At 43.8% G+C, this 13,313-nt stretch overlaps 1 protein-coding gene across 8 annotated transcripts in view; it reads left to right on the forward strand.

The window, feature by feature from the left end:
- The window catches only part of furinb (furin (paired basic amino acid cleaving enzyme) b), a 107,792-nt gene that overhangs the window by 83,026 nt on the left and 11,453 nt on the right, over positions 1–13,313 (forward strand). For all 8 annotated transcript variants that reach the window (XM_069190775.1, XM_015343561.2, XM_015343565.2 and 5 more), the window contains exons 8-12: positions 3,535–3,707; positions 6,981–7,193; positions 9,906–10,006; positions 10,627–10,730; positions 11,106–11,223. In XM_069190775.1, the coding sequence (XP_069046876.1) occupies positions 3,535–3,707; positions 6,981–7,193; positions 9,906–10,006; positions 10,627–10,730; positions 11,106–11,223 (709 nt within the window). The remainder of the gene's footprint in view (positions 1–3,534; positions 3,708–6,980; positions 7,194–9,905; positions 10,007–10,626; positions 10,731–11,105; positions 11,224–13,313) is intronic.

The following is a 13,313-nucleotide window of genomic DNA, read 5'->3' on the forward strand; positions in this document are numbered from 1 at the left end:
GAGGGTCAAACGCAAGTTTTCAGGAAACATTGCTGTGGACTTTTAATTAACCTGTATCTTGACAGTTTTTTGGTTCAGATTTATATAAGAGTACATTTCTTGGATGAACTTTTCTGCAATGGGTTTAATATTTTCACTAATACGAATATAGGATCGACATCAAAAAGACAAAGGGCTTGTTTCACAGAGAAGAATATTTTATGCTCCTAATGAAACCTGAAATAGTCCTAGATTACGGCTAATCACGGCACTGGGTAATGTTGATAATGGAGCATCTTTTTGCCATAGACAATCATTTTATATTTTTTTGTACTTCAATCGAGTAGTGCAGCTCAGGAACATGCTGAAGTATGATTTTGTGAATTTATCACCCAGTTCAGGTCTCATACAAGATCCCACTGATCCGTGAGATGGCCTGAAATGCTGTTTTTTTTCCTCTGTCAGAGATAAATGTCTGTAGATTAATGTGAACAGCAGCATAGAAAGAACAAAAGTTGCTTATGCATTTTAAGTTTTCATTCTGGAGTTGAAAGTGTAATTGGTTGAACATGCACCCATGACAGAGATTTGAAAGTCAAGTATAAAACTGCCTTTGTATTTGTTTATGGATGTGCAAAAAACTGAATTGTCTTTCTCATGGTCATTTCCCTGCACTACCAGGGGACACTACCTTTATCTGTAAAGATGTTAAAAATATAAATACACCATAATTACAGCCACAGCAAAACCTCTGCGCCAAAGATTTTGGACAAGTGTAATCCTTTTAATTAGCAGCTGGCACTTGCAGCAGTGCATTTGTCTTTTTCAATATGCGTTTTATCGCATTAGTCTTCTGTGTGTTTTCGGCCAGTGGAGGGGTTTGGGACTTCTTCTTAAGCCGCTCAGTTGATGGAGCCTCTACAGGAGTAACAGTTGCCTCTCATTAGTCCAGTCAGGTTCTGAGATGAGCTTTGTCTGAGCAGTACAATGAGAGCCCGCTGGCAAGCCTTGAGCGCAGTCCTGTAATGATGAGTGATGAGCAAGGCTGTCTGGCTGTGGTGTTCAGACCCACACAGGAATGTTGCTGCAGTAATGGAAAGATCTCCTCAATACTGGGTGTAAACAGGTCATCCCTAAATCATAGTTTTACATTTCCACACTGGGTGTATGACCCAGTAACACTGCCAGAAATATGAACACAAGCCTGGACCAGCATGAGAGTTGTACATTTTCCCTTTATTGCGCACTGTCAGAAATACAGCGTGCTTTCGAGGTTTTTCCACATTGAGTCTGGATGAGTTTCCTCTGTCCCTGAAGAGTGCAGCCATTCTAAACAATCTATAACCAGACAGGGTAGGGTATCACCATACTGTGTTGTTGGCTTGGACAGCTAATGAATCACTTTTCAGGACCATCCCATTACAGTCCTTATATTCTGAGCGGTATATATTGGTATGGAGAGCAAGTGCAGTTCAAAGTCATAGCCCACATTAGGGGGTGCCAGTCTGTGCATGTTTGTGTTTTGTTTTGCCTTTTTTTTCTCCTTTTTCAGTACAAAGAAGGATACAGACTTCTGAAGGAGAGGCAGACATGACCTCATTTCCCTGTAATGGAGACTGTGTGTCAATTAGGTAGTTAATGAGAAGGAGCGTGTGCGCAGTAGCCATCCTTACCCACGCCTGTTTCGGCTCGGATTCTGGATAGGCTTTCTGATGGACAGGAAAAAAATCCTTCCAGGCCCCTTCTTGAGTGTGTACTGTATATCGGAGGCAAGGCAGAGGACCAGAGTGTTAGGGACAATGCTGCCTGTCCCCGACCCCAGCCTTGTCTCACGGGGTTGTCTTGTGTGTGAGATAAGGGTCTCAGGTATTCGCCAGGTGCTTCATGTTCTGTCCTAAATTCATGCAGCGTTTTAAGAGGAACCTGGTTAATTATGTTACTGTCATTCAGTATCAACAAGCATTTTTCTGTGGAGGCTATAAAAAATGTAAATGAGGTGTTTTGGAGCTCGGTTCTTTGATAGTGCAGGATTATGAAAGGACTTTCTCTTTGGGCTCTGCTCCCACTGAGCCGTATTGACGAGTCCTTCAAGCTCACAGTTGAAACCCAGTATCTGAGATGGAAGAGGATTTCATGGTGGCAGAAGGATTCTTTTTTTTTTCATGCTTCTCTGCTTCTGGCATGTCTTCACTAATGCCTTAATCTTGCCAGAGCAGAGCCCTTGGAGGTATACTCTAGCTATCTCCTTTCTGTTCTAGAATGCAGTGGGAATATCGAACACCTGGAGCGATATGATTTTAATAGAGATTAACTGGCTTTTTTTAGGATACTTTGTCAGCCTGAGAGTTAAGAAGGTCTTTTCTAAAAATGTCTCCTTAAGCCTGAAAGCAGTTGCTTTAAGTTTAACCGGGGTGAAATTCTGAGTTCAGAACTTTTTTGTAATAAAACATCTCTGAACTTGCTTTCTGTCCACAAGAGGGCAGTGCTGAGCACCGTGATCTTCCTTGCTACCCAACTAACAAGTTTGTTCAGAAGGTTATCCTTTTCACAGCGGGGATCGAAGATTGAGTGTAGCATCTGGATCTAGAAATATTAAACATTTACAACATTTCTCTGGAATTAGTCCCAAAATTAAATTGATAATCTTCCAGTTAGTGTTTTTTAGAGCATAAGAGAGGTTACAAACCAGAGGAGGACTTTTGGCCAAGCTGGTCCATTTTGTTGTTAGCAGCTTATTGATCCAAGGATCTTAACTATTCTGTGACAATATTTTAATATTTGGAACATTCCCCAATCATTTAGACACTTAAAGACTATTTTACTTTTTTGTTCTAGGTCAGTCTGAGAGAGTAGCTCCTGAAAGCCCTTGTAGGGTGTGGTCACTAACAGTGTGTATTGCCAGGGGGCAGGCCGAAGGGAAATGACTTTTTCTGACTTCTACAGCAGCGTAAGCCACCATATACGCGCAAGCTGGAGTTTCAACAAGCTCGCTATTCTTTCAACAAACACTTTGTTCGGTATTTCTGGCTGTCCTTGGTGTGTCTGCATTTTTCAAGTGGGAAAGAAAAAAGGACTAGTTCTCATGGACATGTTTTTTTTCTTTCTCTAACAATTGAAGAGTATTTACTTGAACCTTCAGTTGTTCCTGAGTTGGCAGCGCTCATTGGAGCTGTAGTCACATGCTGCAAGGAACTTTTTCTGTTATATGGCAAGTCTTTGAACTTCTTAAAGCCAGTTTAAGTTTTAAGAGAGTGACATGATAGCCATATTCCGAAAGTTCTAAGGGAGGGGTTACTTAAATGTAATATTAAGTCTGCACTGAGATATTTTAGCATCATCGTAGAACACGAATTGCGGTCCTAAACTCACCTCTGCTGCCTGACCGGCAAAGCAAGCTTAATGCTGAATGTTCTACAGCGATGCAAGATTCTGACAGGCCAGTTTCCTGGACTTGGACGTGGACAGTGGGCATCTTTCCTGGTCGCCTTCAGGCTCTTGAGGCTTTGATAAGAAGGGTGAACGCATGGCTCCGGCTCACAGGGTGTCTGTTGGCAGGTGTCCGCATGCTGGACGGCGAGGTGACCGACGCAGTGGAAGCCCAGTCCCTAAGCCTCAATCCACAGCACATCGATATCTACAGTGCCAGCTGGGGCCCGGAGGATGATGGGAAGACCGTGGATGGTCCAGCCAAGCTGGCCAAGGAGGCATTTCTGCGTGGTGTCACTGAGGTGAGTCTCTCTCTCTCTCTCTCTCTCTCTCTCTCTCTCTCCTGTGCCAGACAGAATGACACTAGCCACTTCTATTACAACATGAAGCGCGTGTGCTATCCTTATTCAGCATATTTCAGGCAACTGATGGGCCATCAGACTGTTTTGCAAAACTTCTTGCAAAAGGAACTTAAGATGTGCTGAGTGGTTCAACTGGTAACCTCACATGCAGTTTAACCTCAGTGGTCCAGGCAGGTTCCCACCTGAGCCATGTCACTAGCAGACTGGGACCCAGATTCCCCAAGAGACCATGTGCAGTGGAGAGTAGGGTGGGAGAAGCCGGATTGGTATCTCAACTCCTGGTAACAGTGACCTCTTCTGGGTGCGTGTGGTGCTGTTGTTCAGAATTGTGCCCCTCCTCCAATTTCCACTGAACCTTCCTAAAGTGTTAAAAAAAAACAAGTGTCTTGAAAGAAAGGATGGCTAAAGGAATTGGACTCCTTCATTCTCCCCTGCATGGGGTTACATGGTTCTTATGTAGAAAGATATTCATAATGGATTCTGGGTTTTGTTTTTTAGTACACACGTGGAGCTACATCAATAAAATATAGTAGTTCAGGTGGGTAGCTGCATCGGCATGCATAGGCTGCAAAGGAACAAGTAATAGGTTTATTCCCTGCTGAAAAAAAGAAAAAACAACATTTTGGCCGTGAAGCCTTCACACCTGACGAAGGCTCCACAGCCGAAATGTGTTTTTTCTTCTTTTTTACAGCATGGAATAAACCTTTTACTTGTTACATCAATAAAATGGCATTTTGTGCCTTGAAAGTGTAGCAAAGATGGTTTTAGGGAAGGTGGCCATTAGTCTAAGTAAGTCTCTAGTCCTATGATGAATAATGTTGGAAAACTTTTATGAAATACTTTCAGGTTCAAAATAACCTGCTGTGATGTTTCTAAAGGTTATTTTCCTTTTTTCTGTAACCACCTCTTCTTGCTTACTTTGACTATGGTGGGACTCAGATTGACCACAGTGTGAAGTAATCCAGTCCTTTGGCAGAATGCCCTTCATTGTTTGATTTAATTCTTAGGTTTCCTGCTTTACCTTAGTGGTAACTTACTCCTGGTGAGAAATGATTGCTATCCAGAGAAATTGCTTTAATTTCACAGTTAGACCATTTGAAAAGTTGCTGAGATAATGTATTTTACCACAGAGCACCTATAAAAAAAACGACGACAGATTTTATGACCAGATGCACTATATTTAATTCAAAATTACAGAAGACTCTAGGTGCATTTTATGTAATATGCACATCTGTAAGGCTTGCAGCATTAACAGTACGTGACTGGTATTTAGGAAGTCAATGTTATATTAATTAATTAATTATTAATTAATCATCAATTTCCCTACAGGATCAATAAAGTCTTATCTATCTATTAAAGGGCATTTAGATGCTCGTTCCTCTTCTGTTAAGATTTAATATTACACTTTTTAGTAGTTTGTACTTTTCTCATACAGACTTCCTTGTGCTTTTTTTTTTTAAAGTAGGCTTTCTTTAAAATATTAGATCAGCATCTCCAGTTACTAATGGTCATTCATGTCTGCCCTTCAAGTCCATTTAGGCTAGCTGAATGCTGAACACAGTGGGCTAGAGCATTTAGAAAGAAACACATGGATATTAATCTTATGGAAATTGGGTGCAGAGGTAAAAGAATCCTGCCGTGATGAAGCAGTCAACAAATTCTTCACCGAATGCCAAAATAGCTTTTTTCGTCATCGGCGGTTTACATTTTCTACATATTTTTGATCAACAATAAATGTTTATCGAGTTTTAAAACTGATCTGTTTTTTGAGGATGCACGGCAGTCATTATAGAATTATCCTTTGTCAAATGCAGTCCTGGTGGCTTTGCTTGTGTATGACATCCCTATAGTTGGGAAATTATGGAGGTACAGTACAGTTGTCTCCTATTCAAGCATTTAAACAAAGAAGCAAGCTTCACAATAATGGTGCAGGTACATATGAAAGTGATGGCAGAAGCACACAAATGTGAGTGATCAGGGCTTTGAATGTAAAGAATGGAAACTAGGGACAGAATAAGGCCTGCAGAACCTCAGAAGAAAGTCATTGTTTGCTGCTAAGATGCGGATCCTTGTATTCAGGTCTCTGGCTGTGCAAATAAGCCGCAAAACAGGGCAAAAACAGGCAGGTTTGTTAATGAGGAAATGAATGTCCACAGCGGTGAACCACTCACTCTAAGGGGGCTACATCTGGTAAACATTTGTTTCAGCAAATGTTTTATTTGTAATTCTTGTGCATCATGTTATTCCTCTATGCAGTTCTTTCATCATTCAGAGGATGAATAGGACTGCAGTTGACCTAGTGAGCAGTTCAGGGCAGCTGTGAAAAGCAAAAGAGCCCTCAAAGCAAAGGTCTTGCGCACATAAAAACCCAGAAACAGAATACAGCGAAAGGGGCTGAATAGCTTATGCCCTTGCTTTGTACTGTTAATGGTGGAGTTACATTACATCAAGCCCATGCATACATTGGTGCCTTTTCTTCTAAAGAATGTCATTCGTGTGTTGAGAAGGTCATGTACAGTTTGCTTTTGTGTAGGATCTTCTTTGTTTAAACAGCTGGCTTTGTTTTAACTAAAGTAGAATATGATTAGGGCAGTGAATTGAAAGAAGCTGATCCTGGCATGTTAACGATGCACAGATATTCATGAGAGGTCTGCACCAGAGTTCAGACTATTTCATACAGAGCACAATAGCTAAAGGACAAAGCTAGATGAAATCGTATTGCATTAATATTTCATTGCACAAAATAATAGTTCTTCCCTCTGTCCAGTAATTACAAATGTAAACTTCCCAGAGCCATTTTCCCTTCATTATGTAGTTCAGGGAGGCAATCTGGCAGTGTAAAAAAATATAAACATCATAAATTATACTTTTTTCATATCAGTGCTGTGATATGACTGTATTATATTTTTTGGTTAAGCCTGTCTTGTAATTCTGGATCTTGTGTGGGGAATTTTTGTATTTTAGTAAAAATTTCTGCATTATTCACTTTTTTTCCCATACAAGTTTAATGGATGTAACTTTTAGATGCAAAGAGAGGACCTTAGTATCAAACCCTTGAGCACAGTTGTATTTGCTGCGATACAGCCTGCAGGTCAATGTTTTCTTGCCGTCTCAAGCCTCACGCCCTTGGGGGAGGTGGAAGGGGTGGAGCGCACTCCTTCACGCACACGCAGCGCGCGGGCCCTCAGCTGCTGTCTGTCTGTTTCCGCTCAGGGCCGAGGGGGGCTGGGCTCCATCTTCGTCTGGGCGTCGGGGAATGGCGGCCGGGAGAAAGACAGCTGCAACTGTGACGGCTACACCAACAGCATCTACACCCTGTCCATCAGCAGCACCACCCAGAAAGGCAACGTCCCCTGGTACAGCGAGGCCTGCTCCTCCACCCTCGCCACCACCTACAGCAGCGGGAACCTGGACGAGAAGCAGATCGTGAGTGCCGAGGACCGAACTGGTGGACCCCGTCGGGGCCACACCAGGGCTGTACTGGAGGACTCAATGAAGCTGTACTGGGAATAGTCCCTCAGCTCTCTGCCATGGCCATACCAAGACTGTATTGGGGGGGTGGATTCTACTAGGGCTGTACCAACGACTAGGAACATCACCGGGGACTTTACTGGAAACTGAATCAGGGCCATACCAGCACTAAACTGGGGGACTTTGCTAGGGCCATACCAGGAACTCTGCTGGAGACTCTGCTGGGGCTGTACCAGGAACAGACGCTGGGGGGGGGAACTCTACTACGGCTGTAGTACTGTATCAGGGCGCTTTTCAAGGAGCTCTACTGGAGGCTCTGCTGGGACTGTCCTAGGCCATACCAGGGACTAGGGAAAGGGATCAGGGAATGTAATGGAGCCGTTCTGGGAACTGGGGACTGTAGCAGGGCCATACCGGTATGGCAGACTGCACAGAAAGATTGGGGACACATACATCCCTGAGTTGCGTAGTTTCACGTTGGCCAGGTATCGGCAGCCTTTTGTGTTCTTGTGTGGCTCCAAGGTGATGAGAAAATATAACTCTAGCTTTCAGACATCAACCGAAGATGGACGTCCTTAAGGAGCGGTCTCCCACAATTGAAGTTTTAAAATGAAATGCTTTAAAACCACAGACTACAGCTTCTCCACCGGGTTCTCGAACACCAGGGGCACAACCATCTCTTCCGGTTTCGCGCTCCATCAGGGCTTGCTGTGTTGTGTGGTTTGGCAGGATTCAGTTTTGGAGACGGGCGTTTCGTGGCACGTGCAACAAAGATTAGCAGTAGTAAAGACTGGCATGTTTTTAGAACTGATGCATAATCATTCTTATTTGTATTCAGCATATTTCCAGGCATGTTCATGTGACTGCTAATGTCCTGAAAGGGGTGTGCATGTGAGAGGGGGGTTGAGGCAACTGGAAGCATCATTATTAAAATGTTGACATGGCAACGGCTGAAATCAGTAGGCACCATGTTTTATTAAATGCCAAAATGCACTGGGAGCCTGCAACACTTGTGGCTCTCAAAATGCTCGGTTATTGAAGGACTTTAAAAAAAAAAATGCCTCCTTTGATCTTTTAGGTTCCTAGCTCTGCTGGTTTTCAGAGGGATTTAAAATCCGTTGAAAATCTGTGGTAATCTGGAGTGCCTTCTGCGGGTACCTCAGGTTGTGAGGAGCTGAGGTGCAGTGAAGACTGTGCTACTCTCAGATTATTTAGTTCCCTGTGGTGTCTACACTATATCCAGAGTAGTATAGTGTCTGCTAATGAAGTCTTGGGATGAGGATCCTAGGTACTGTCAGCACCTTGCTGTCTGGGGTGGTGCGTCTTGGAGGAGCCTAGAGATTGAACTGGATTCAGGATACAGGAGTGATGAGTGTGAAAGGGAGTCTTTTTTTGTCTCGGGACCAGGGCGCGGAGGCCGGAGACAGACCATTCCTCGCGCTGACAGAAGAGAGTTTAGTGTTGTCTGCACTGGGTGGAGATATGCTGCCATGGCAGAGGGCATGTCTGGCAGTGGGGCACAGGAGCGACCTGCTTTTCTAGACCTGCCAGGGTTTTGGTATTATAACCACAACATGCCCTTATTCTCTTAGCACTTGCTTTTTGCGGGGGGCTTCTGCTGCAGCAGAAAATCTGCAGGGTTTCAGAGTGTACTTTTCTCAGGCAGTACAGGTCGGGCTTCTGGAAAGAGAAATGTGTTTGATCTGATACGCTTAAGTACATGCACTGCATGTCCTGGAATCTGTACTCGAAACCTCACCACTCCATGTGGAGGAATAGATTTCTGAATCCATTGCCAGAGCTGTGAAGCAGAGCCCACATCCTCTCCAGCTCAAAGCTTTTGTGCTTCTGATCTACAGTATGAATATTAAAAATGACCACAGGAGTACTGAGCTAGTTGGAGGTAGTGGTAAGCCTCTGCACATTTGCTCATCTGCTGCAGGTGACTTGAGGAAGATATTTTTCCAATCCTGGTTGGAAAGTATATATAGTATCTTGTTTCTAATGTTAAAAATATATGTGGAATAGCATTAATGATTTTAGGGATTTAATCTATAATTAAATATGGAATATAATGAGCATGCCCTAAATTGTGCCTGAAATATGCTGCCTTTTAGATTCACTTTTGATCATGTGTTTCTGTCCCCATTTACGTGAATCAGTGGAATTGTAAAGGATGCTTTTATTTTAAAAACAGAGAGATAAATGTTTGCCTGCTCTGGGATTTACTCATTCAATGTGAATCATTGCATCTAATTTCTAAAGCTTTTTTTTTTTGCCTGCAGCAATTATATAGCCTGTAGGATTCTTTCCCTTAGAGCTGTGTGAGACAATATGTGCCTTTTCCCTAGTCTCTTAATTTGAATCTGGAACAAGGCGCTGCTGAAATCTCATCTTCTCTCCCTGTCATCACCCCCTGCTCTGTCACTCATGCAGAGAGCAATTCTTTATGCTTAAACTCGTGCTCTCTGGGCTGTCTTGGTTAGCACACATCACTTAACACTTAAGTTCAGTGTCCTCCAATGGGGCGATGCTGTTTGGCAGGAATCTGCAGCGTGGGAAGCTAATTATTTATGATGTCCTTTCCAGTGGCTGCAAGCTTCTAGGTATGTAAATGGAGGGGTTCTCTCCCTGACACTCACTCACACTCTCTCTCAACTCCCCCAGGTGACTACAGACCTCAGGCAGAAGTGCACAGACTCCCACACAGGAACCTCTGCCTCTGCACCCTTGGCTGCTGGGATCATCGCTCTAGCCCTCGAGGCCAAGTAAGTGTTGGGGATGCTGGGGTACGAGTGGGGTCTTGTGTGCCGCAGTGCCTGTCTCGGCCTGACCTGCTTTGCGTATCTGATTTTCTCTGCATATGACGGGTTCAATGGCCACCTCTTGTTTGTAACCTTAAAGAGCTGTGCTTGTGGCAAATGACAAATGACCCTGGTCTCTTCCCAGAGACAGGAGTAGACGTACAGTCAGGTTGTGCCTCTTTGGCAAAGCAGCTCCTGGTCTGAGCCGCTATCAAGAATAATCTGCAAGCTTTCCAATTTCCCAAGACTTTCTCCTCGGTTGCACTGTGTCTCTTGAGAGCTGTCGGGAGAGAACAGTGCCGTCAAGCATCCTGTCTCTTTCCGAGTATTAAAGCATCACTTTCGTGAGCATGAATTTTACTGTTCAGGTGAGCAAGATAAAATGAGTCCCGGGACTCTTCACACAGTGTGTGTGTGTGATTATAGGCATGCCGACCAGGTTACGAGTAGCTTTGTTACTTGTTTCAGTAGAATAGCACCTGCCGAAACAACCTTTTGTACTTGTTCTTTCGTGCCTGTGTCTAACAGCGGTGGTGGTCTTTGCCTAGGAGGTTGTGACTGGGGTTTTCTTGTTCTTTCTACAGCCGGAACCTCACTTGGAGGGACATGCAGCACCTGGTGGTGAGGACCTCGCGCCCAGCTCACCTCAACACTAACGACTGGAACACCAATGGAGTGGGCCGCAAAGGTAACCCCACCACACCCCAGCATGCGTGGGGTGCAGCTGACCGCTGGCAAGAGGAGGGGGCTCAAGGCCTGTGGTGTTTTGTAATATGCACGTGATTTGCACCAATCGTTGATTCCATTAAGCACTCTTTGCAGACCTCTAGCATTTGAGAACCACTCGAATACAGGAGGTCTGCAAACAGGAATATCTGCTTGTCGCTGAGCAAAAAAAGATCATTTTAAGCATTTTGAAGGAAATGTACATTCCCCCCCCCAACAGACACAATTTGCAATGGCAGGAGATCTGCTTCACAAATACAATTTGAATTTAAATGAAATAACTTTGCATGTACTGTAGTACGACTTAATTTTATTCTCTTTCCCTCTCTCTGTGCAGTGAGTCACTCCTACGGCTATGGGCTTCTGGATGCTGGTGCTATGGTCACTCTGGCCAGGAACTGGACCAATATGGGCCCGCAGCAGAAATGCGTGCTTACCATGCTTTCAGAGCCCAGGTGAGAAGACGGCAAAGAGACAGACCGCACTGGAGCCTAGAGCACCTGTACTGCCAATGACTGAATGCATTTATATCCTAACCTTGTATAGAGCATCAGTAAAATACATAAAGGGATAGAATGCAGGGTCCCATATTTTTCCTTCAAAATACTGTAATGAGAAATGTCAAGTTGGCTATCCTGTAGCACTGCCATGAAGCCTCCAGCTGGTTGTTATATTTCCAATTTAAGCATGCAGCTGCAAACTGATTGTGTCACAGAGCTGTTTTTGATGTGTTAAAAATAAATCAACTTTTACCTCCAGCAGTATTTAAAGTAACTTATAACTTTTTCCACACCATCTTCAGCCTTCTGTGCAGTAATCAATGCATGCACGACCAGCTGCCTACTAACTTCCTGGTGACTGTCTCTTGATTTCATTAACTCTCACAGGCCAGGGATGTGGGAGTGAGGGAAAGAGAGATCTATTCAGGAGTGTTACACTCAGAACAGAAGTATTTTTGATTGCAAAGCGTTCAATTATGAAGCACGAGTAACAGTGGGCCCTACCAGCCTGGTACTAAAGCTGTTTGTTAGCCTCCCTGCCCCGATGCCCACACCACGCCAAATGAATTGTTCTAGAATGCCATAATCTTCTCAAAGGGTTTGGCGGAAGAGTGCAGGGAGCAAGATGTTTTACAAAGGGCACGAGCGGAGCCTAGGGACAGAGCAGGGTAGTCCTATGTCTGTCCCACAGACAAAGCAGGAGAAAAGTTAGGAGAGAGAATTTGTGATTTTACCCTTCTCTACAGAAGTAGGGGAATTATAATAATAATAATAATAATAATAATAAACTTTATTTTATATAGCGCCTTTAAAGGTGGCTTCTCAAAGCGCTTTACAGGATGACAATAACAATAAATAAGAAGACTAAAACAATAAATAAGAAAATTTCACAAGACAGGACACAATTAAAATTACAACAATACAACAATAACAATAGAGGAGACCGTGGAAGATGGTATTAAGAAGAGCAGAGGGGTGAAGAATGGAACCAGTTAAGTAAAGGCTTTTCTGAAGAAGAGGGTTTTGAGTCTGGATTTGAAGGAGTTTAGAGAAGGTGACTCTCTAATATCCTTGGGCAAGGAGTTCCAGAGCTTGTGGCATAACAGGAGAAGGCCCTGTCACCCATACAATGTAGACGGGCTTGGGGGACAGTAAGGAGGGCAGAATTTGAAGAGCGGAGGTTGCGAGGTGGGGAGTAGGGCGATAAAAGTTCAGACAGGTATTGAGGTGCCAAGCCATGTAAAGCCTTGTAGGTGAGCATGAGGATTTTAAAGTCTACGCGGAATTTGACCGGAAGCCAGTGCAAGGACTCCAGGATAGGAGTAATGTGAACACTTGCACTAGACCTGGTCAGGATTCTGGCTGCTGAATTTTGGACATACTGCAGCTTGTTCAGAGTAGATTTAGATACTCCAGGGAGCAGAGCATTGCAGTAGTCAATTCGAGAGAATACAAATATGTTGATCAGCTTTTCAGCCACAGTTAATGATAGCATAGGGCGAATTGTTGCATATGTGTGAAGGTGCTGTCCAAAGAACACGTGATTAACTGATTAACCGAGTGTCAAAAGAAATCTATCTGTTCTAACTGTGACAAAATGGCCAAATTTGCAGCGTTAAAATTCCTGACAAAATCAGGACAGTGAGTCTTTTTCTTATAAAGCACAACAACACATTTTGTTGATCAGATGTGACTCAGATTCATTATGCTGATATGTCATCCATTATGCTTTTGTCATCCACAGGGATGATCAACAGAGGGTCTGCTGTGAGAGATGTAGACTAGTAATGTGTGGGGGGCAATTGTTCCTAACAATACAAGCTGTACATCTGCGTGGTACGCTTCAAAGCAAGTTGCAGATACTGTCTTGTGGGATTAGATCTTGTTACTCTCACAGTGGGGGACAACCATGTGCCTGTTCACTGGTCTCTGAGCCCCGATGTCTCACTTGTCCCAGTTAATCTCCCAGATGTTGAGTGGTTCTCATGTCTGGCAATTAGGCTTTCAAGTGAGGCCCCGGGTCTTGTTGCCATGAGTCACTACTG

Source organism: Lepisosteus oculatus, chromosome 5, assembly GCF_040954835.1.
Source record: "Lepisosteus oculatus isolate fLepOcu1 chromosome 5, fLepOcu1.hap2, whole genome shotgun sequence".
Lineage (NCBI taxonomy): Eukaryota > Metazoa > Chordata > Actinopteri > Semionotiformes > Lepisosteidae > Lepisosteus > Lepisosteus oculatus.